The 21,602-nt window shown below is 33.7% G+C and overlaps 1 protein-coding gene across 5 annotated transcripts; it reads right to left on the bottom strand.

The window, feature by feature from the left end:
• Nucleotides 1–2,362: 2,362 nt before the first annotated feature.
• LOC149169105 (cysteine-rich receptor-like protein kinase 10) lies at nt 2,363–21,335 on the bottom strand. Of its 5 annotated transcripts, XM_089428560.1 has the most exons (11): nt 20,948–21,335; nt 19,726–19,753; nt 19,494–19,636; nt 19,162–19,281; nt 6,469–7,190; nt 5,226–5,363; nt 5,009–5,148; nt 4,552–4,762; nt 3,654–3,888; nt 3,249–3,399; nt 2,363–2,859 (listed from the first exon to the last, which is right to left on the bottom strand). In XM_089428560.1, the coding sequence occupies exons 4-11, from the start codon at nt 19,179–19,181 to the stop codon at nt 2,506–2,508; spliced, it is 1,971 nt and encodes a 656-aa protein (XP_089284686.1). In that variant the 5' UTR covers nt 19,182–19,281; nt 19,494–19,636; nt 19,726–19,753; nt 20,948–21,335; the 3' UTR covers nt 2,363–2,505. The 5 variants fall into 5 exon arrangements, with proteins under 5 accessions (XP_089284686.1, XP_089284687.1, XP_089284685.1 ...); XM_089428561.1 differs by lacking the exon at nt 19,726–19,753; XM_089428559.1 differs by lacking the exons at nt 19,494–19,636; nt 19,726–19,753; nt 20,948–21,335 and having other exon boundaries at nt 6,469–7,224; nt 19,162–19,272.
• Between the last annotated feature and the right edge of the window lie 267 nt (nt 21,336–21,602).

The raw sequence follows: 21,602 nt of genomic DNA, 5'->3' as shown, positions 1-21,602 counted from the left end.
TATTTAATACCTTACACTAGATGCATTGATTTTAGTGTCGATGTTGATTTCTACTCCTATTTGATTGCTTGCATAGGATGCATTGGTTTCAGTGTAGATATTGATTTCTAATCCTATTTGATTGCTTGCACTAGATGCATTGATTGCAGTGTACATGTCGATTTCTAATCATATTTAATACCTTACACTAGATGCATTGATTTCAACATAGATGTTGATTCTACTCATATTTGATTTCTTGCATTAAATGCATTGGTTTTAGTGTATTGATTTATAATCCTATTTGATTGCTTGCACTAGATGCATTGATTTCAGTTTAGATGTTGATTTCTAATCCTATTTTATTGTTTGCATTAGATGCATTGATTTTAGTGTAGATGTTGATTTCTGATTTGATGCAATAAGATGTATGATGTAGATTAATTTCAAAGTAATTAGATCAATAGTGTGCATTGATTCAGTGTAAGCACATCTCTACCTCCTCGATATATATCTCTATTTCCCATTGTCTCTCCTTCTCTATATCTCTATCTCAGCCCCTAAACATACACACTCTCTCCATATCTATCTATCTATCTTTCTCTCTCATTCCATTTCCCCTCCCTCTCTCTCTCTTCCCCTTCTCTCTCTCTCTAACATTTCTCTCTCCATATCCATATCTCTTCCTCCCTCCCTGTCTTTGCCTCTCTCTTCTTACCTCTGCCCCATCTATATCTCTATCTCCCATTGTCTCTCCTTCACACCCCCAAAACATACACTCTCTCTCTCAGTGTAAGCACATACATATTATTCAACCATAAATACAATACTTGAATTTTCATCCTAAATAAAATGTTTGCTTACTTGAACTTATAATTGGGTACATTCTTACTATTCCCATTTTCTATCATTCAACATTGTTAATTACTTTGCATTCAAACGCGGTAATAGAAAATAGCTACCATTGAAAATAATTTGGGGTTTAACACTCCATAAGTCACAATGATTGACTTTGGAGAAAACTACTATTAATATTAGAGAGCAACGAAGACAAGGTATGTTGTTTACTATAATAGCTCGAGTTAAATATTTGAAGGGTCTATGATTCCAACTACTATTTTCACTACTCTTTTCATATGATCGATATGAGAAAATGGAAAAAAATAGTTTCAGATTGATTGCAATGAAGATTGTTTGTAATTGACTATATTCTTAGTATTCACATTTTCTATCTATCAAAATTGTTACATGGACACTTTGCACTCAAAATTTGTATTTCATCATTTTTCATCATTCAAGTTACTAACAATCTCTCTCATCTCAACAAACTGAGGTAACTAAGAAAATTTTAAATTAAATTGACTAAATTAATCTTAGACATGTTTAGCATATTTAAAATTATCAAAATAATTAAATGTTCAACAATCTCTCTCATCTCAACAAACTGAGGTAACTAAGAAAATTTTAAATTAAACTAACTAAATTAATCTTAGACATATTTAGCATATTTAAAATTATCAAAATAATTAAATGTTCAACAAATTTTGTATGACCGCAGACGAATGAAACCAGCCTAGATCCATCTTAACACTGGATCTATCAAGGGCCGAGAGCGATTAAATCTCTCGAGGTGCAAACCTTTCCTCAAGTTTTGCAATAAAAAAATAGGTTTGCAACTCGAGAGATTTGATTCCTCTCTGTGCTTGCTAGATCTCGTGTTAAGATGGATCTAAACTGGTTAATATAATAATAATTATATTATTATATTAATATAATAATTATATATTATTATTATTATTATAATATTAGTATAATAATCATAAATATATAAGAATATGGTTGTTATTGTTTATATAGTTGGTCTTTAAAAAAATACACATAATAAATAGTTGGTATTTAAAAAATACACATAATAAATAGTTGGTATTTAAAAAAATACACATAATAATTATAGTTGGTTTTTAAAAAAATACACATAATAGTTATTAATGTGGTTGATATAGTCTATCGACCTATATCAACCACATTGGAAAATGTGGTTGTATATGTGCAAACTGTAGTTGTATATATGCTTCATATATGTGGAGTATATCAACCACATTGATAAATATGATTGCAATTGTTTAATTTGCAACACAATATTATACATTGTTCACATTTTTATCATAAATTATAATAGTTTAATTTTATTCACCATACATTACAGGAAAAACATTTTCATCCCAATTTTACTTCACTTCATTTAATTAAATTAGAACTAAACAACATAAAAACCTTAAGATGAGATTCTTTGAGTAACTACTAATTACTGTAAAATTCATATATAACCATTAATGGTACAAAAAGAGTGAACATTCCTTTAAGATTGATCTATAATTGAACTTTGAAAAGTCTAAATATATTAAGACAATATTAACCTAAACCTAAAAATAATCACAACATATATATAATATCCCAGAGACAATCACAGGTGGTTTAGGTTTATATCCCAATTTGAAATGTTCTTGATCTACGTTAAATTACTTACTACCTTGCTTCTAATTCGGTAATGGTGACATCATTTATAGAACCCAAAAGTGGAGTGGGAGACGACATAGAGGATGACTCATGAATCCCGCTACTGGAGCCGCCGGCTGTGGATCCTTCCAGGTTATACTCACTACTTTTCACGAATGCGGGATGTGTTGGATTTGGTAATGTCACAGAAGAGCTGGAAATCATGAGTATAACGTTAGCGATAGTGGGACGGATGCCTGCATCAGCTTGCGTGCACAGAAGCGCAACGTGAATGCATCTTATCGCTTGCTCCTGCCCGCATGTTTCCCTTAATGTCGAATCAATCGCACTCAGAAGTTTTCCATTCTTGTATAATATCCATGCCTGCATCAAATTCATCGTCACTTTACATGATTTTCTTAAAATCATCAAATGAAGAAGCCAAGCTAAAGGTAGATGTATGGTTTTCTGATATTTTGGAAATCTGATGGACATGAGTGAATATCTATATTAATTAGTTAACGGTTGGATGGCCCATTCTCTTAATATTTGGTAATTGGATGTATATGGGAGCTGGTTTTTTTTATGGTACTTATGTTTATTTGATTGTCGAATATGTGAGGAATTCGCAATCGAGATTTTACCAAATATTCAGAAAATCCAATCTAGATAAACTCAAAATTAGTTCAGTTAATTTCATTCTGTTCAAAAAATTTCTGAAATATTCTAAAATGGGGGAACCCAAGACATTAAAACAACAAATAAAATCTTACCCATTCTAATAAGGTTTGTATTTCTTGGGGAAAATTTGTATCAGTGTTTTTTCTTCCGGTCACAATTTCAAGGATCACAACTCCAAAACTATATATGTCTGTTTTCACGGATAGTTGTCCTCGCATTGCATATTCTGGCGCCATGTAACCGCTGCATATTTCAAAATGAGCAAACATTTTGTGACAAATCTAAAACACAAAACGGAATTGTGTCATAATACATATTGTAGATTTATATTAAAACATGACAATTTCATAGATATTTATCAGAAGTCTCCTTAACATGAAATCATGCATATACAAAATTTATGACAAGTAAATTTTATTTTACCATGTTTGTGAATAAACCATAGATTAGTTAAATATTAACTATTGCATTTAATAAATAGAGGGAAACATTCTTACTATGTCCCGGCAACTCTTGTTTGGATGTGAGTCTGGTCTTCAGGAAAGAGTCTGGCTAACCCAAAATCTGCTATCTTTGGATTCAATCCTTCATCAAGTAAAATGTTGTTTGCTTTAATGTCTCTATGAATTATTCGCAGTTGGGAATCCTCATGAAGATAAAGAAGACCACGAGCTATTCCCATGATGATGTTATAACGCTTTTCCCAATCAAGATCTCTTTTCTTTTCTGGATCTGTGTTTCAAAATATGTCATCTTTCTTTGAAAATGTGAGAAGATTTTTATAGAAAAAATTGTAAATAGAATGTATAATCAGTATGATAGGGACATTGACAAGAAAAATGGAGGAGCATGTATAATCAGTATGATATGGACATTGACAAGAAAAATGGAGGAGCAAACATTGTGCAAAAATTCACTCACAAATTAATTCGTATTTTCACCCCAACCCCAAATTACAAGCCACATAAATAGTGATCATGAGATCCAACAATTTCTTTGAGAAAAGAATACTGTTGAAAAAATTTCTTAACATATTCTAACCACTAACAAACAAAATCTACCTACATTCTAATGTAAACATTATTCCAAATGCCCCTTTTAATGTTTACATTTACATCATTACAAAAATTAATACTTTAAAACCTCATAGACATAGACCCTCTATCCATCATCGACAAAAAAGCAAAATCCACCCAAAATTTCTAACAAATTATAAATCCAATTTACAGTTTTCTCCATAAATCTTCTCACAATCAACAACTTTAAAAATTTAATCCTCTCAAATTTCAAAATATATAAATAATTATTCTCATTAAAAATCTTTATCAATAATTTTTTGAAATAATTATGAAATCTTTATCGACTTCATGTGAAAAAAAATCCAAAATGACTTACCGAACAGAAAGGTGTCAAGACTCTTGTTGGGCAAATATTCATAAACCAGCAATCTTTCTGGTCCCTCGGCACAACACCCAATCAGCTTTACCAGATTTCGGTGTTGAACATTGGCCACAAGTTTGACTTCGTTCATAAACTCTCGTTTGCCCTGTCCAGATTTTAATGATAACTTTTTCACTGCTATTTCGCTTCCGTCACTTGTTTTTCCCTGAAAAACCAACCATTATCTTAATTTGAGTTATATCAATTTGAGTTATGTAATTTACCTAATTTAAATTATTTATATATTTAAAAATTTATTTTAAAAAATCAAATATTATAAATTTACTGAAATTACTTATCTATTAAAAATTTATTTAAAAAAATCAAATATCACAATTTTAAAAAATCAAATATCACAAATTTATTTAAAATTGTATTATCAAATGCCAAAAAAATAAAAATAAATCCATACCTTGTATACAGGGCCAAAGCCTCCCTCTCCAAGCTTCTTGTTTTCATGAAAATTATCTGTTGCTTCTATCAGTGCTTTTAAGGTGAAGACAACTTGTTCCTGTTGCAGTATGGTCGACGCTGGGTTGCTTTCATGTATTCCTGTATATAAAAACAGATAAATAATTTCGTAACATAAGATGTGGTGTGCTGAATAAAGTCCAAAACTGCAGATTTACCTTTATTCTGTGCACGGGTTAGTAGCCTCTGTGAAATGGCAGATTTCAGTTTGTTCCTCATGGCAAACAGGCAGACGATTAACACTATAACCACGCCTCCAATAACGCTCAATGTTATTGGTAATGTTTTTGAATTTTCTGTCAAATTTGAAAAAAAATAGTTTTAGAACATCAAATAGTACAATGTTGTGCAATTATTTAAATTGATTTTTTGGATCCATCCCATCCCATCCCATTTGTGTTGAATTGGAGATTCACGTTTCAAACTCATAATTGAGATTAAAATTCATTATAACATAAAAAGATATATGAAGTTCATCATACCTTTCTATCTTGATGATGAATCTCAGTTATAGATTCAAAATATTTAAACAAACTAACTATCACAATCACATAAATCTGAAATCTGAAATTATGATTAAAAAGACTCTGAAATTATGCAATTATATTGAGAGTGATCACATAAATCTAAAATCTGAAATTATGATTAAAAAGAATCTGAAATTATGCAATTATATTAAAGAGTTCTTAGCCGTTTGACTTTAGTTCCTTTGCCGAATGAAATTGTTTTAATTCTTTCATTTTATCTAATGTTTACAGCGAATTCAATATAGAGGGTTGATGGTCTTTCTAAAGAGGGCTTATTGTATCATGGATAGTGATTGATCAGAGAGAAGTAGAATGAACAAATTTACCAATATTATAAATTTATCAATATTATCCTGATCATTTATTGATTTAGTACTAGTTTGAATTTATGAAGTTGAAAATGAGTTTAATTTTTGGAATTATATGTCAAAATTTTCTGGACATGAGTTATGTTATGCATTTCAGAGATTTTCTTGTGAACGCGTTCATAGGCCAATCAGACAGGGAAATGAGTTATGTTAGGCTTTTTAGAGTTTTTCCTGTAAACTAGTTCATAGGCCAACTAGACCGGGAATTAAACCAGTAACTTTATATCAATAAATGCCTTAACAGAACAGCTCATCAAAGTTTATTCAAAACCCATGAACTATAAAATATGATTTTATAATTATATAAAATCAATTCTTTTTGAGAGAAAAAAACAAACAAAAACACCCCTTCACAAAAACAATATTTTGCATTAAAATATCTTTGCAAAATAAAATCAAAATTTCTAATAATTTTTATCCAGGGATCCTAAATGTACTGTTTTAAAATCCAAATGACCCAAATCATACAGATACATACGAAGAGATGGAGATTGTATAGAAATTACTTGATGTTCCATTCGCTGGAGGGTTTTCGAGAACTCCTGTGGGAGGGTTTGCGCCAGACGAGCCGGAGGATGGAGGTGTACTAGTACTACTCCCTCCTGTACCGTTGATGGGGTATATTTCATATCGGACCGTGCAGCTTCCTAACAATGCTTGAGCTCCTTGCCTCGAAGAACAACATTCATGGATATCATTTCTTGCTGTTTCCAAACAAGATCTGCAGTCCTTAATGGATAAATCTCTCAAGCACTGAACTAGACCATAAATGGTGGTGCCAGAATCATATAAATAGGATCCTTGACTGAATCCATTATTTGCAGCGTCATAAGCTTGATTAGACAGGTAGGAAAGGAGATTTGAAGTGGCGGTGTTAAAATTGGATATATTATTTGTAACCATAACTTTTGCGTTTTCCAGTTCATCCCCTTTGGTGTCTAGCTTTGAAAAGAAGCTATAGTTCTCGTATCTCAGGAAGCATTTATCCCGCCATTCTTGACCACCTATGTCGTTTACGCAAAGTTGTCGAATGCTATTGTTTGCTTGCTGTGCGCAGATTGAGCAGTCATTCTGAGGTACGTTCTTACCTATGCACTGGAAGAGGCCATACACTCTGTTGGGACTTTGGCCATACACTGAAGTGTTGTACCCTGTTTGAGGTGCGTTCTTCAGTAGATCATCCATTACCCTATTCAGATTGCTCGAAAATGTACTTCCAACAGCGTAACTGGAAACATTATTGCATGTATAAAGCCGCATCTCTGATATAACCGAAGGAAAACTGGTAATGAATAGTAAACCGGTCAAATAAAATAAAGTAGTTGCTTGCTTCAAGGAATTAGCAGCAAAGTATAAATTACACTTATCCGAGTTTGTCATGATCTTGGATCTGGCAGGCTTTGTCTAGGATTCTGATCAATATGAGATGCAAGCTGGGGCTGTTTCAGTGGTGAAATTAGATCACAGAGACAAGTGATGCAATTTTATCAACAGCTAGGCAGGGGGTGCAAAATCGCCTATGTTGCTCCAGAACGCTGAATTACCACAGTCGACTACAATTGGAATTCTGAAACTTGGGGGAAAAAGATTATGTAAACGTGGATGGTGAATGGTCCGTCTAGCTCGCTTCTTCTATTACATGATTAAAAGATGATGGCAGGGTTGGAATTTCAAAACAGAATCATTGCTTAAATTTTATAGTAGTTGTCTACTGAGGTGGAGGAATTGTCTGGACAGTGAAAGCAAAAAATTTTCAAAAAATCGTTTGAATTTTGTTTTTGATGGTGGAAATGGATTCAGCACCATCAAAAATGTCAAAGACACCTAAAATTTTGAAGTTTAACAATAACTTGGATTTACAAATATGACTGCCGTAATTTTCCGAGCAATTCCTCCTGTTAATTAGACTAAAACAATTTTATAGTTTTCATTTTTTTTTAATGTAAAAAACTTATAATTTTTTACTGAAATCAAACCATTTTCACAATTTCAAAAAAATGCTAATAATTTTATAAATTTTTAACTAGTTTCAAACCCATCTTCACAATTAAAAAAAATACCAATAATTTTGTAATTTGTAACTTATATTTAACGATTACAAATTAGTCTGTGATAGGCAATTTCCCCATTAAATTCCATCCCTGGCAGGTGCGCCATCCCTAGTAGGTGGGCGTATACTGTTCATAAAATGTTCGAAAGTCCATCTTCTCCGGTCGACCTCGGACTCGGAGAGCTTCAAATTCACGTGACTTGCTTTTGTCAATAGCCGTTACAACGGGGTGGTCCCCTCCCAATTGAAAAGTTTGTACGGGTAAGTTCGTTGTTCACATTACGGATTGAAAAGTTTTATTGGTTTGAGTAAAAGTGATATTTTGTTCCATTATTCCAAAAAAAAACAGACTTTTATTGGTTTTTCGAGGGATATATTTTACAGTTCAGTATGAAAGTTATTTGTAATTTTATAAATATTCAATATAGATTTTAGCCTCTTTTAATTTATACATTATATTATTAAAATAAATTAGTAAAAAAAAAATTCAAAATTAAAAATAATAATATATTTTTAATTTACTAAGAAAAAAGTAATCTCATAATTTATAATATTAAAATAGTAAATTGCAACGTATTCATAATTTTCGATTAAAAAACAATTTAATAATTTATAATATTCAAACAAATAATTTCAAATAAAAAAATCAAAACATATCTAAAAAATAATAAACTATAACTGATTAGTAAATAAAACTAATAAATAATATAAATATAAATAAAAAGATTTGGTTAATTTATTTTTATATGTAAAATGGGAAATGTTTGTCTTTAGAGAGACTTGGTATTTCTAAGCTCATGATACATCTAAAGTTAAATAGATCTAGGTTGGTTTATATTTATTGTATTATTTATAATAATTATAATTCTATTAGTTAATATTTTCATGTTATTTCAAAAGTTTTTTTCTGTTTTCTTTAATTCTTTTTGTTATACTTTTTAATTTTTTTTATTATTTTCAAATGTTTTAATGAAGATGTCTACAAGTGAATTACACTACATCAAATCAAATGGTATATCATAATCATATTGATGTTCTTGGTTCAATAATAAAATCTAAGATTTTTTGGAGAAGTGTTATCAATAAAAAATCTAGTATTATTCACCTATTTCTGATCTAAATAATCTTGTATCTTCCTAAGCCACACAATATCCTTTGTCATCTTTGCAACAACCACATCTAGTATCTTTCTAAGCCACACAATATCCTTTGTCACCTCTATAATAACCACATCTAGTATCTTCCTAAGCCACACAATATCCTTTGTCACCTCTACAATAACCACCTCTGCAACAACCACATGCTCTACCTTTGGAGTGGAATATACTACAATCAATTATTTGAATGATTTCCAAGAGATGGTTGTTGATCCAAGACTCACGAGGTATCTTGAATTAAACACTCCATCATCCTTGTCCTCATCAAGATCCTCCTTGATGGAGGGAACAATGAAATACAAACAAATACATATGAACCAATAAGATGATCAACCCCAAACATGATTTATTGATTCTCTCTCTCTCTCTCTCTCACACACACACACACAAAGACACACACAATTTCTTATATAGAAACCTAGGATAACTCTAGAAAAATCTAGAGATGAACTTTCTTGAACTAGGTTTACTAGTAATATACAATCAATCTCCACAACTCAGCTCTTATAGAGATTTTTACAATTAGAACATTAAATAGCAATAGTAATTACAATGTTCCAACACCCCCTTTAATTAGGAACATTGATTATTGTAACACTAACCATTTGAAAATGCATATATGGACTTACAATCCTTACAAAATTCATAACATGATCATATGCTCATAACTAGGCAAACAATGCTTAAGATCAATTCAAAAAACTTATTCTACCTCCTTTATTTCTGCATGCTGGTGCAATAGGCCCTCAACTCTATGCACTTGTTGTTGTTGCAACAAACACCCTCCAAATTTTTTCCAATACTTGAATTTTGGAGCCTACTATGGATCTTGCGATCGATCGTTCCATAGTCACTTCTTGGTCGGTCAATGCTTTGATAAGTATTTGAGCTTGCTTTTGGATCGTAAGTGTTAAAGTCAATTGCTCACACATGCTCAATCCCTAGTGCATTCATGAAAGCATTCCTTCACACAAGCTTGAATAGGCGTGGCACATTCCACTAAGACAATGCCTATGCAATGTTCAACCCATGTTGGCAGTCATTGCACATTGTCATTGATAGTCCCTCACTTTGTTTGCGATCGTACTTCTATTTCATTGAGTTTCTTCAACTGTCGCCTTTTCTGCACTTTCATCTTCACAATTGTCGTTTTCATGCTTATGACCATCATTTTTTCTCGTGTTCACTTTAATTAGCATAATTTTCATGTTATCTTCGTCCTAGCATATGTCGTTTTCATTGTTGTTCACATATCACAAGTGTCATTCACACTTTTCTTGTCATATCACAAGTGTCGTCTTTAGGCGTAGGAATTGCCACTTGTCACGTAAAGCGGAGTTTTGACTTGTTTCAAGGGGAAATTTTTGTGATAATGAGTTGTTCTTATCATGTAGACATGTTTCACACTCATTTCCAAAGTTTCAAGCACTGTCGCACAAGTGTCGTCATTGTTGTCATAAAGTGTACCTTTAGTGTTGCACTTGGGGAAAGTTGTCACAATGTCATCACATTGAGGGAAGTATGTTGTTAATGTTTTCTGAGTGATCAATGTTGTGTCTTCAATTGTTCTAAGTGTGTGATCATGATCAAGTTTTGTCCTTGTTCACTTTGGCTCACTGATTCCACACTTAGCCTCATCTGGAAAATTTCACTCTTGGGAAACTTGACCTCACTCAACCTTATTGAACTATTCGTTGCATAGTATTAACCCTCAATCCTTTACCTTTCTTCTTGGAACTCCACATTATGTAGTCACAATGCCTAACTTTGACCCTTGAGCTTCAGAACTCCACAATTTTTGCCTCCCAGTCATCCTTAATTGTGCATTGCATAGTGTCAAGCCTCAAGCTTCTAGCCTGACACCTTGAGCTATAAAACTGCACAATCCTTGAGACCGTTCTCCCTTTAGAATTGTGCAAGCCTCAAGTCTCAACCTTGATCCCTTGAACTCCTCAACTGCATAATCTCCCAACTTGGTCTCTTATCTGAAATGCACATTGGGAAACTTTGAGCCTCAAGCTTGACCTCCTGAGTTCCCCAACTGTGCATTCACTTAGCCCAAGTCCTCAGAACTACACACTACATAGTCTCAAGCCTCAAGCCTCCATCTTGAGCCCTTGAGTCCCTCAACTATACAGTCCCTATGCCTAGGCCTCCTCAACTGCGCATTGGGTAGTCTCAAGGCTCAAGTCTGCAGCCTGAGTCCTTGAGTCCCTCATTTGCATAATCCTTTGACCCTAACCATCTTGAACTGCACATTGTGTAGTCTCAAGCCTCAGTCCCGAACGTTGGCCTATGGAATTATGCAATCCCTGATTTAGTCACTCAATCAGTCACCAGTTATAGCCCTAACAAGAGATTTTATGAAGCATCTTAGGAAAGGGGTTTATCATACTGATGTCGTCTTGTCATGAGTGATTTGTAGTCGAGGTATTCTATTATGTCATGACAGGATGATCATGAAGTAAATGGAGAAGGAGACCATGCTAGAAGATACCCTTGTCACGATCAAGAGAAGAAAAAGGGACATTGGTTTTCAATAATAGTTGAAGACCAAGACCACATTGGAGACTCCTTATCTTCAAGTCATGAGGAGGAGGAAGGAGAAGAGAATGTTCCATCTTTCAAGAAGACAAAAATGAAGCAACAACAAAGAGTAACTTGATAGTGCCTTGTCATCATGCAATTCATGTCACCAATGTCATGTCATGTCATGTCATCAGTCATCATCTTCCACATAATTTTATGGAATATGTAATTAAACATTGGAAAATTTATTGTATAAGTGGAAGTCCAAGAGTCATCCATGTAACATGAAATTCATGTAAGAAGTCAAAGAGTCATGTAAGAAGTCAAAAAAGTCATGAGGGTAGTCCAAGAGTCACAAAGGAGGTGATTGGTCACCTCATTTGTTATATATACACCTTCATTGTACAAGCAAAGCACTTTTCACCTTGGCTTCTCCCTTAAGGCATCAGAGAGACAAAGTTAGTACTTTTAGGGAGCAAGTCATGGCTCCAATGCTCCACTATTGGAGCTAGTGATGCTCATTGTATTCATGTATCTTTGGACTTTTACTTAATACTTGAAGCCTGATGGCTGACACATTTTCATGCATGGATTGTGAATATTTGTAAGACTGTTCTGTGAATATTTATGATTCATTTTTGCTTTCACTTGTACTAAAGTAGTTGAACTATTTTGGTTATTTTAGTGTTTATCTAATTGAAAATGTGTTATAATGGTTATAACAAACGTCACATCTATGTGGACTATTCTGCTTGATGTTAGGCGATTATATTTTCACTTGTGTTCATCTCTAATAGGGTGGTATTATTAACTCTTTCTTGGAGGCCCACCTTTCCTCAATCCTTTGTAGAAGAACCTTGATACACCTGCAAGTGAACATTCACCAGGAAAACTCGCTTTTCACGAAGACACATACACGCTTCTCTCTCTTGCTGATATCTAAAGCAAAGGCATATATATAAGAATATATGGCAACCAGGCCGATACTTCGGATGGGGCTCCTATCCCAAATGGTGTGAGGTCTAATTGGGACTTCACATCGAGGAGACCCCCTTGGTTGACATGTTTCCAACACCATCAACAATACTATATGTTTTTTCCCCTTTTGCTCTAAATTTTATAATGTGTGTACATTTTGTTCTTCTTCATCTTCATCTTTACTTTGGTCTTCCTCTTAAATATTTTCTCATCCTTTTGTGTATTCTTAATTTACATCTACTCGTACTTTATTTATTATTCATTAAACATTTATGTTAACCCATGTATGATAAGAACCAACATCTTGTTTTTTCATCTCCTGTTCCACTGCCACAATAACTTCAACAACTCTAATAGTTTCATTCATTTTTCCCATTCCTTCTTTTGTTGTAGTTATGATAGATTTTCCATACCCACATTCATCTCCATCTTACTTGGACTTGGAAATCCACTCCCAAAACAATGTTAATTCAACATCATAATTAAATTCAACATTAATTGGAGTCTCATTCATGTCTTGAACAACTTGCATTGCTAGATTCTCCTCACATTTTACTACCATTGCAAAGACAATTTCATTTTCATCTTCAAATTCAATTTCATCATCCAGATATGTATCTACATGGTGGGATTCACTTTCTTCACCATGTTCATTCTTGCTGTCTTGTACAAAGTTACATTTTATTCTACAAAATTTTCTGCATTACTCAAGAAAATTGTAGTTTCCATGTCTTGTTTATTTTATTTTGCTTTAGAAGGCTCTTCCATAACATCCCAAATTATTTCTACAATATCAAAATATTCTATTTATTTTGTTAAAATAGTCATTTCATTAATGATTGAGATTCTCTATAACTTGTTTTGATGTTAATCGTTATTGCTCCCCCTTTCATTGTATGTCATCTCTAAAATATCCAAAGATTTTTGGAACTTGGTCACTGCTAAGATTTTGAGAAAAAGGTTCTCATCCTAGAATTATTTAATGAACAATAATGTTACATCATTCTTCTTGTTTACTATGAGTTGATCCTTCTAATATTGAATCATGGCTTTTTAGGATGCCTAATTTGGGGCTTCTTCAAACTAATTCATCACAATATCCTGTAAATCTTCCGCACATAGTATAATTCTTATTTTAGCACAAAAAAAACACAACTTTAACCAAAGGAATTGGGAGGTGGTCACAAATAATAACTACTTCTCATATCCATGATGATAATTCCAAATTTAGTCAAATTCACTACAAAATGTCAATCCTATGTCTTTAAATTTGTTGTCAAGGTGATTTTCAATTTCGTTATTTTCTACCTTTGCTAATGAAAAGAGGATATTTTGGATGTGTGAGTATGTTGTTGTAACATTATCTAGTTTTGATAAATTAGCATATTAGTCAAATAATTTTGAAAATGTTAAGATAGGATATAGATGCAAAGAATGAAAAGTTAAAATGTTAGGAAAATTTGATGTTTTATATGCATCCTTAGATTCAATAAAATGTTAGGTGTTAGCTGTCTTAAATAAAGAAGGCAAATGAAAATAAAATGTTAGGGAAGTAAAAGAAAAGGAAGGCTTCATTTTACGTTTTTGAAAAATGCACAAGTTGCTAGTCTAAATGCGTCATAACCAAACATCCATTGTGTTTTCATGTGCACAAGAAATTGAAAAAAGAGTGAAGGTTACTCTAAGGTTTATATGCTTATTTTGGATATTAACACTATCCTAAGTTTTAAAACCCCATATCCTAAGTATTAATCCCATATCACCCCTCCGCCAATCCATTCAAATCATATTCATTTTCCGAAGTTAACACCCCCCTTATATTTCATATTTCCCAACATTACATTAAATATCGATTCCCGACCCCACTAATTAATCCTGTCACATCACGATTAATTCTCTGCCATATCACCCTTCATCTTCGCTTATCTCCTCTCATCCGATGACCCTCACGTAATTTCGACCCCCCTCGCCATTCAAGCTTTATTGTCACGGGGGGGTCTGAAATGGGCGGTATACCAAACCGCGCCCGCCCCTACGTAGAAGCTCCACAACGTTTTGGACCCGCCATAAGGAAAACCACAAACCACTCATCCCCCCTCCGAAAAGCTGAATTCCTTATTCACGATACCACCTACCTCACCGTTGTGCATATGCCATTCCTTTGCTGCCACCTCATCCTCCTATTAACCCCATCAAATCATATTCATTCCCTCCATAATCAATCTTCTAGGCATTTAATTTGCTTAGCCATTAACTCAACGAACCCGCACCACCAATGGAAAACTAGAAATCCTATATAAACCTTCTTCTTATTTGTCTACAAGTTACAAAATTCTTGTTTTATCACTGCCATTGATTTGATTACAGGTTGCTCACTAGATCTTGACATTGTCAATTGCCAGCTAAACTACCTGTCTGATCATTTTTGAATTATTCCTTCTGTTCTTGGCCCGAGAACTTTTTGTCTGTCTATGAATTGTCCCATTTCCCAATCAATTTTTCACTATCAGCCTTAGCCATCATGCCTCCCAAGTACAAAGGACTAGAGGAAATTGTCAATCCTCTTATCTATCCTCTTGTAGATCTTCACCATATCCCTATGGCTTATAGAGACTACAGGATCCACGAAACACTTTATGAGCTCGACCTCTTCGAGATGTACTGCTAGCTCGAAGATAAATATATTGACAAATCAAATGATATCTAGCTGTGGGAGTCAAACCTACCTCATTACATCTTTCCTCGTACCCACATCACTCCTGATTTCATTAGAAAGTGTCATGCCTCATATTTGCCAAGCTAAAGGGCCATAGTCAACCCCACTGGAAAAATTTTATTCACCATAACCCCTTAGGCTATTGATCAAATTATGCAAGCCTCCACAATAAATAATGCTACCCCATTTTCTTATGAAGATCTGGTTGAAATATACAAGAAATTAGACTTTGCTCAGAGAGCCCAAACTCTTGAATTATTCTGAACATAAGATGCTGCATTACCAAAGAAAAATCCTCCTTATCCCTCCTCCATATTCCCTGAAAGATCCAAGAAAATAATCACTATCATTTCCTACCTTCTTGGCTGCTACTCTGGTCAATGGGTAGATGAGGCCATTATAGGATTTTTATCCATCTTTTCTAATGATGCTAAGCCCTCAATTGTGTTCAATTTTAGCCATTTTCTTGTAGAGTCTATTCATTAGCAATTAGTCAAGTTTCTCGTAGATGAAGTATTCAAATATGCCTTTGTCTTAGTCTACATGTTCCTATACTTTTAGGGGGACAACATGAATTTGTCATTGCAAAAGCTGGATGAGAAAGGAAACCAACAGTCGGTCATTTTCTGGACCACTATGGTTATGAAAGCGCAGAAAGAATATACTTACAAATAGTTTACTGAGATGTTTATCCATCCAGCCATAGGCCTCCTAAGAAGCAGAAAAGAACCAAGGATTAATTAAGAAATCAAAAAGGTCTTGTAGTTGTCAGAACATGTACAAACAGGAGACTGGTACTTATATGAGAATTACATAGAGATAAGGACTTTTGGATGTGAGCTGCCACCATATAAGTTGTCAAAATTCCTCCCCATGAGGATTTTTGCCTTAGAATACATCAGGCAGATGATCAACATGGATGGAGTCCATTTTGTTGTTTCCAAGAAAAAGTCTCAGTTTAAGATAAAAATGCAGGTTGGCCCATTTATTTACAACAGCAAGACAACAGGTGAAGAGGCTCACAAACTCCTCAGGGAAATGCAGTTTAATCTTAGTTTTACCTGGTCCTATGATACATTAGGGATAATTTCCAAATTAAGGGTAGAAACCAAGTTTACTCCTTATTTTCACACACCTAGGCCAGAGATAGAAAAATATAAGAATCAGCTAGAGTGAGTTGATAACACATTACAGGAGGCAGAAGAACAACAGGTCTCCTCATCAACAGTGTAGACTCCTACAATGCAAGAGAAGACATCCAAGAGGAGTAGAGAGGAAGAGTCTCCTTTAGGGACTAATATCTTTACTGAGGGATTTAAAATCATGTACAGAAAGAAGGCTAAGCTTAGTTCCAGACTAAGCCTTAGCAAAGATTTAGAGAAACAGATTCTTATCACCACTAATGAGCCTCTTGTATCTTCATTAGTGGGTGATCAGTCTACACAGTCTCCTACCACCTCCACGACCTCACAAGAGAAGCAACAAATTATGCACATAGGTACATCTACTTCAAGCGAGCCAACGCGAGCCAAAGAAGAGCATTATGGATATCTTCAAGGAAATAAAGATCAGAAATGAAGCCTTGAATATAAACACATACAACCAGTTTTGGAAGCAGACTTCAGGTGCCCAAAGCAGGCTACTGTTAGCCTTTGAATCAAAGAAGGGGAAAATGCAGATAACATTCCTTCAGGCACAAGTTCCTCAGCCCAAAGGAGCATCATAATATAGAAAGACATCTTTTGAGTTTGATGTCAAAGATATACATCCCATTGACCAAATGGAGATGCATAAACAAACTGGGGAAATGATCTTCTCTACTGTAACTAGCACATCTATGACCTTGTCCAAATTACAGGTCACACTAGCAAATGTTCAGTCACAGCTAAAGATGGAGAAAGTTTCAACTCTTGCCAAAGATACCAAGATTAAAACCTTGGAAGATTTGGTAATCAAACTGGGTTATGATCCTACAAACATCAATGCTACAGAGGAGCTGATCAAAAAGAAGAATTTTGATATAGCAGCACTAAGGAAATAGTTGAAACTCCTAGCTACTGAATATCCCCTAGCCAAGGATATTGTAGAAACAAAGACTGAAAAGGCAGACATGATGAAACTCATCATGGAGCAGACTACTCAGCTTAAGCAGATGGAGACAAAGATGGACAAATTAATCAAGGAAAAGGAGAAGGCTTTTAAATAGACTACTCCTTTAGAAGCACTTCCTATCATAGTCATTTCGACTGCCATATTAGCTACCACCAGTACAGGAGAGGCTACAGACCAGTTGGCCAGTGCAGTTCAAAATATGTCCCTGCAGACTAAAGAGATTAAGAAACTGCATGATCAATTAAAACTACTGGAGGATCATCAAAAGAAGTCTAGCATTTTTCATGCAACAGAGCTTTAGAGAGCTCAGAATCAAGTTGAAGCATGGAAGAAGTCAGCCACTGAGTCTTCCATTGGCTACACTCTTGGTAGTGTCAAAGAAATTATCTAGAACAACATCATAGAGGAGATTGATGAAATATGGCCATGTATCCAGATCATTTTTGAGTAGAAGGAATTAATGGAAAAGGAAAACCAGAGAATTTCCAATATAAATGCTCAGCTGGGAGAGATGCCTTCTACAACCAACAACATAATAAGGTTTCTCAATTCTAAGAACATGTATGAACTGGATGATCTAGGAGTGGATGACAGGACTGAAACCATTTTAGAGGTAAAGAAAGTCCTGACTAAAAAGAACTTGGTCTTGCAGTTAACTAAGAAGTGTCACACTCTGGAAATTGCAGTCAATAGATTTTTCACAAGAGTTGATGCCTTAAACAAGAAGGGTCTGCCTTCACTGTTTGTCATCAATGATAAGTTAAATCACTAGGGAGGATTACTTGAAGAAGCTAGAGGACATTGCCAATGACACAACCAAGTCCTCCAACATCAAAGGTTCCATGATAGGCATGGCGTTTTATGAGGCCATCAGTGACATATGTTTTATTCAGAATGAGATAAAAAATAGTTTTACTATAAAACCCACTTTTGCCAAGTATATTGAGGTAGATGAGATCTACCACATAGTAACTAAAATATCCATTAAAATATCAATTCCAAATGAAGAACCGTGGGAAAAATTGTGCGAATATCAAGATTAGTGGAAAGATCAGTTTTTCCGGCGCAACACTAGAATAGTTGCTACTCAGCAACAACTTTCCATCAAAATAGGCCCAGATGTGCAGATTCATTCTTTTTGATCGAATTCCTTCCCTTTCAGTTTGTTTTAAGAAATCATGCCTTGTCACTCAGACATTTATTGTAATATTTTGTATTTTTGTTTAAATACTTCATTCTGTTGAAGTATTCAGGGTTGCACTCTTGAGCTAGTTACCACATAGATTTGTACTAAGCTGGAGCATTTTTTATTGAATAAAATATTCTAGATTTACTTGATATGGCTTCTCTGTGATTTGTTTTCATTATGTTTTCCATTATGTATTCCTCATATAATTTAATTTTTTTGCAGTCATCCGATTGAAAATTTAATTGAATCTCAATTTCATTTTCAATCTATTGTGAAGTCGTAGTTTAATTAAGAGATTAATTTACATGATGTCTGTTACTGTAAATTCCTCTTTGAATTTAAATTGCACAAGATTTCTATAATGACTTGATTATATTTTGTTAATTAAGAAAACACAGTTTTGTTGGGCAAATATTCATAAACCAGCAATCTCTCTGGTCCCTCGGCAAAACACCCAATCAACTTTACCAGATTTCGGTGTTGAACATTGGCCACAAGTTTGACTTCGTTCATAAACTCTCGTTTGCCCTGTCCAGATTTTAATGATAACTTTTTCACTGCTATTTCGCTTCCGTCACTTATTTTTCCCTGAAAAACCAACCATTATCTCCATTTGAGTAATGTAATGTACATAATTTAAATAACTATAATTATTTATATATTTAAAAATTTATTTTAAATAACAAATTTACTGAAATTATTTATCTATTAAGAATTTATTTAAAAAAATCAAATATCACAAATTTGGTCAGAATTGTATTATCAAATGCCAACAAATAAAAATAAAAATAAATCCATGCCTTGTATACAGGGCCAAAGCCTCCCTCTCCAAGCTTCTTGTTTTCATGAAAATTATCTGTTGTTGCTTCTATCAGTGCTTTTAAGGTGAAGACAACTTGTTCCTGTTGCAGTATGGTCGACGCTGGGTTGCTTTCATGTACTCCTGTATATAAAAACAGATAAGTAAAAGAAAAAATAGTTTCGTAACATAAGATGTGGTGTGCTGAATAAAGTCCAAAACTGCAGATTTACCTTTATTCTGTGCACGGGTTAGTAGCCTCTGTGAAATGGCAGATTTCAGTTTGTTCCTCGTGGCAAACAGGCAGACGATTAACACTATAACCACGCCTCCAATAACGCTCAATGTTATTGGTAATGTTTTTGAATTTTCTGTCAAATTTGAAAAAAAATAGTTTTAGAACATCAAATAGTACAATGTTGTGCAATTATTTAAATTGATTTTTTGGATCCATCCCATCCCATTTGTGTTGAATTGGAGATTCACGTTTCAAACTCATAATTGAGATTAAAATTCATTATGAACCTAAAAAGATATATGAAGTTCATCATGTACCTCTCTATCTTGATGATGAATCTCAGTTATACATTCAAAATATTTAAACAAACTAACTGTCACAATCACATAAATCTAAAATCTAAAATATGATTAAAAAGACTCTGAAATTATGCAATTATATTAAAGAGTGATCGCATAAATCTAAAATATGAAATTATGATTAAAAAAATCTGAAATTATGCAGTTATATTAAAGAGTTCTTAGCCGTTTGACTTCAGTTTCTTTGCCGAATGAAATTGTTTTAATTCTTTCATTTTATCTAATGTTTAATTTTTTCATTTTATCTAATGTTTACAGGGAATTCAAGGGAATTCAATAGAGAGGGTTGATGGTCTTTCTAAAGAGGGCTTATTGGATCATGGATAGTGGGTGATCGGAGAGAAGTTGAATGAACAAATTTGCCAATATTATAAATTTATCAATATTATCATGATCATATCATTGATTTAGTAACCGTTTGAATTTATAAAGTTGAAAATTTGGAAATGAATTATGTTTTTCAGAATTTTTTCCTGTGAACTAGTTCATAGGCCAACCAGACAGGGAAATGAGTAATGTTATGCTTTTTAGAGTTAATTCACAGGTCAACCAGACTCGGAATTGAACCAATAACTTTATATCAATAAATGCTTTAACAGAACAGCCCATCACAATTTATTCAAAACCCATGAACTATAAAATAGGATTTTATAATTAAATAAAATCAATTTTCTGGGAAAAAAACCAAACAAAAACACCCCTTTACAGCAACAATATTTTGCATTAAAATATCTTTGCAAAATAAAATCAAAATTTCTAATAATTTTTATCCAGGGATCCTAAATGTACTGTTTTATAATCCAAATGACCCAAATCATACAGATACATACGAAGAGATGGAGATTGTATAGAAATTACTTGATGTTCCATTCGCTGGAGGAGTTTCGAGAACTCTTGCGGGAGGGTTTGCGCCAGACGATCCGGAGGATGGAGGTGGACTAGTACTACTCCCTCCTGTACCGTTGATGGGGTATATTTCATATCGGACCGTGCAGCTTCCTAACAATGCTTGAGCTCCATGCAGCTTCCTAACTATAGCTGTTTTTCAAAGCTAGACACCAAAGGGGATGAACTCGAAAACGCAAAAGTTATGGTTACAAATAATGGATTCAGTCAAGAATCCTATGTATATGATTCTGGCACCACCATTTATGGTCTAGTTCAGTGCTTGAGAGATTTATCCATTAAGGACTGCAGATCTTGTTTGGAAACAGCAAGAAATGATATCCGGGCAATTCTTCCGGCTAATTAGACTAGGACAATTTTATGGTTTTCACATTTTTTTTTTAATTTTATAAAAAGTTAATTTTTTTTTAGAGAAATCAAATCCATTTTCACAATTTCAAAAGTAGTAATTTTATAAATTTTTAACTATTTTCAAACCCATCTTCACAGTTAAAATAAATACCAATAATTTTGTAATTTTTAACTTATATTTAACGATTACAAATCAGACTGTGATGGGCAATTTGCCCATTAAATTCTATCCCTGGTAGGTGCGCCATCCCTAGTA

Source organism: Pinus tabuliformis, chromosome 4_2 (assembly GCF_031772625.1).
Source record: "Pinus tabuliformis cultivar Carrire ecotype Pingquan chromosome 4_2, CPIR1, whole genome shotgun sequence".
Classification (NCBI taxonomy): domain Eukaryota; kingdom Viridiplantae; phylum Streptophyta; class Pinopsida; order Pinales; family Pinaceae; genus Pinus; species Pinus tabuliformis.
This window is presented reverse-complemented; position numbering and strand designations above follow the sequence as displayed.

What these genes read in the sequence shown, in the direction of transcription:
- LOC149169105 (XM_089428558.1), bottom strand. Translation starts at nt 7,342, where the DNA reads ATGACAAACTCGGATAAGTGTAATTTATACTTTGCTGCTAATTCCTTG. An exon ending in AACCCGTGCACAGAATAAAG is followed by an intron (nt 5,149 to 5,225) that starts GTAAATCTGCAG and finishes TTTTATATACAG; the next exon opens with GAATACATGAAAGCAACCCA. An exon ending in GCTTTGGCCCTGTATACAAG is followed by an intron (nt 4,763 to 5,008) that starts GTATGGATTTAT and finishes TTGGTTTTTCAG; the next exon opens with GGAAAAACAAGTGACGGAAG.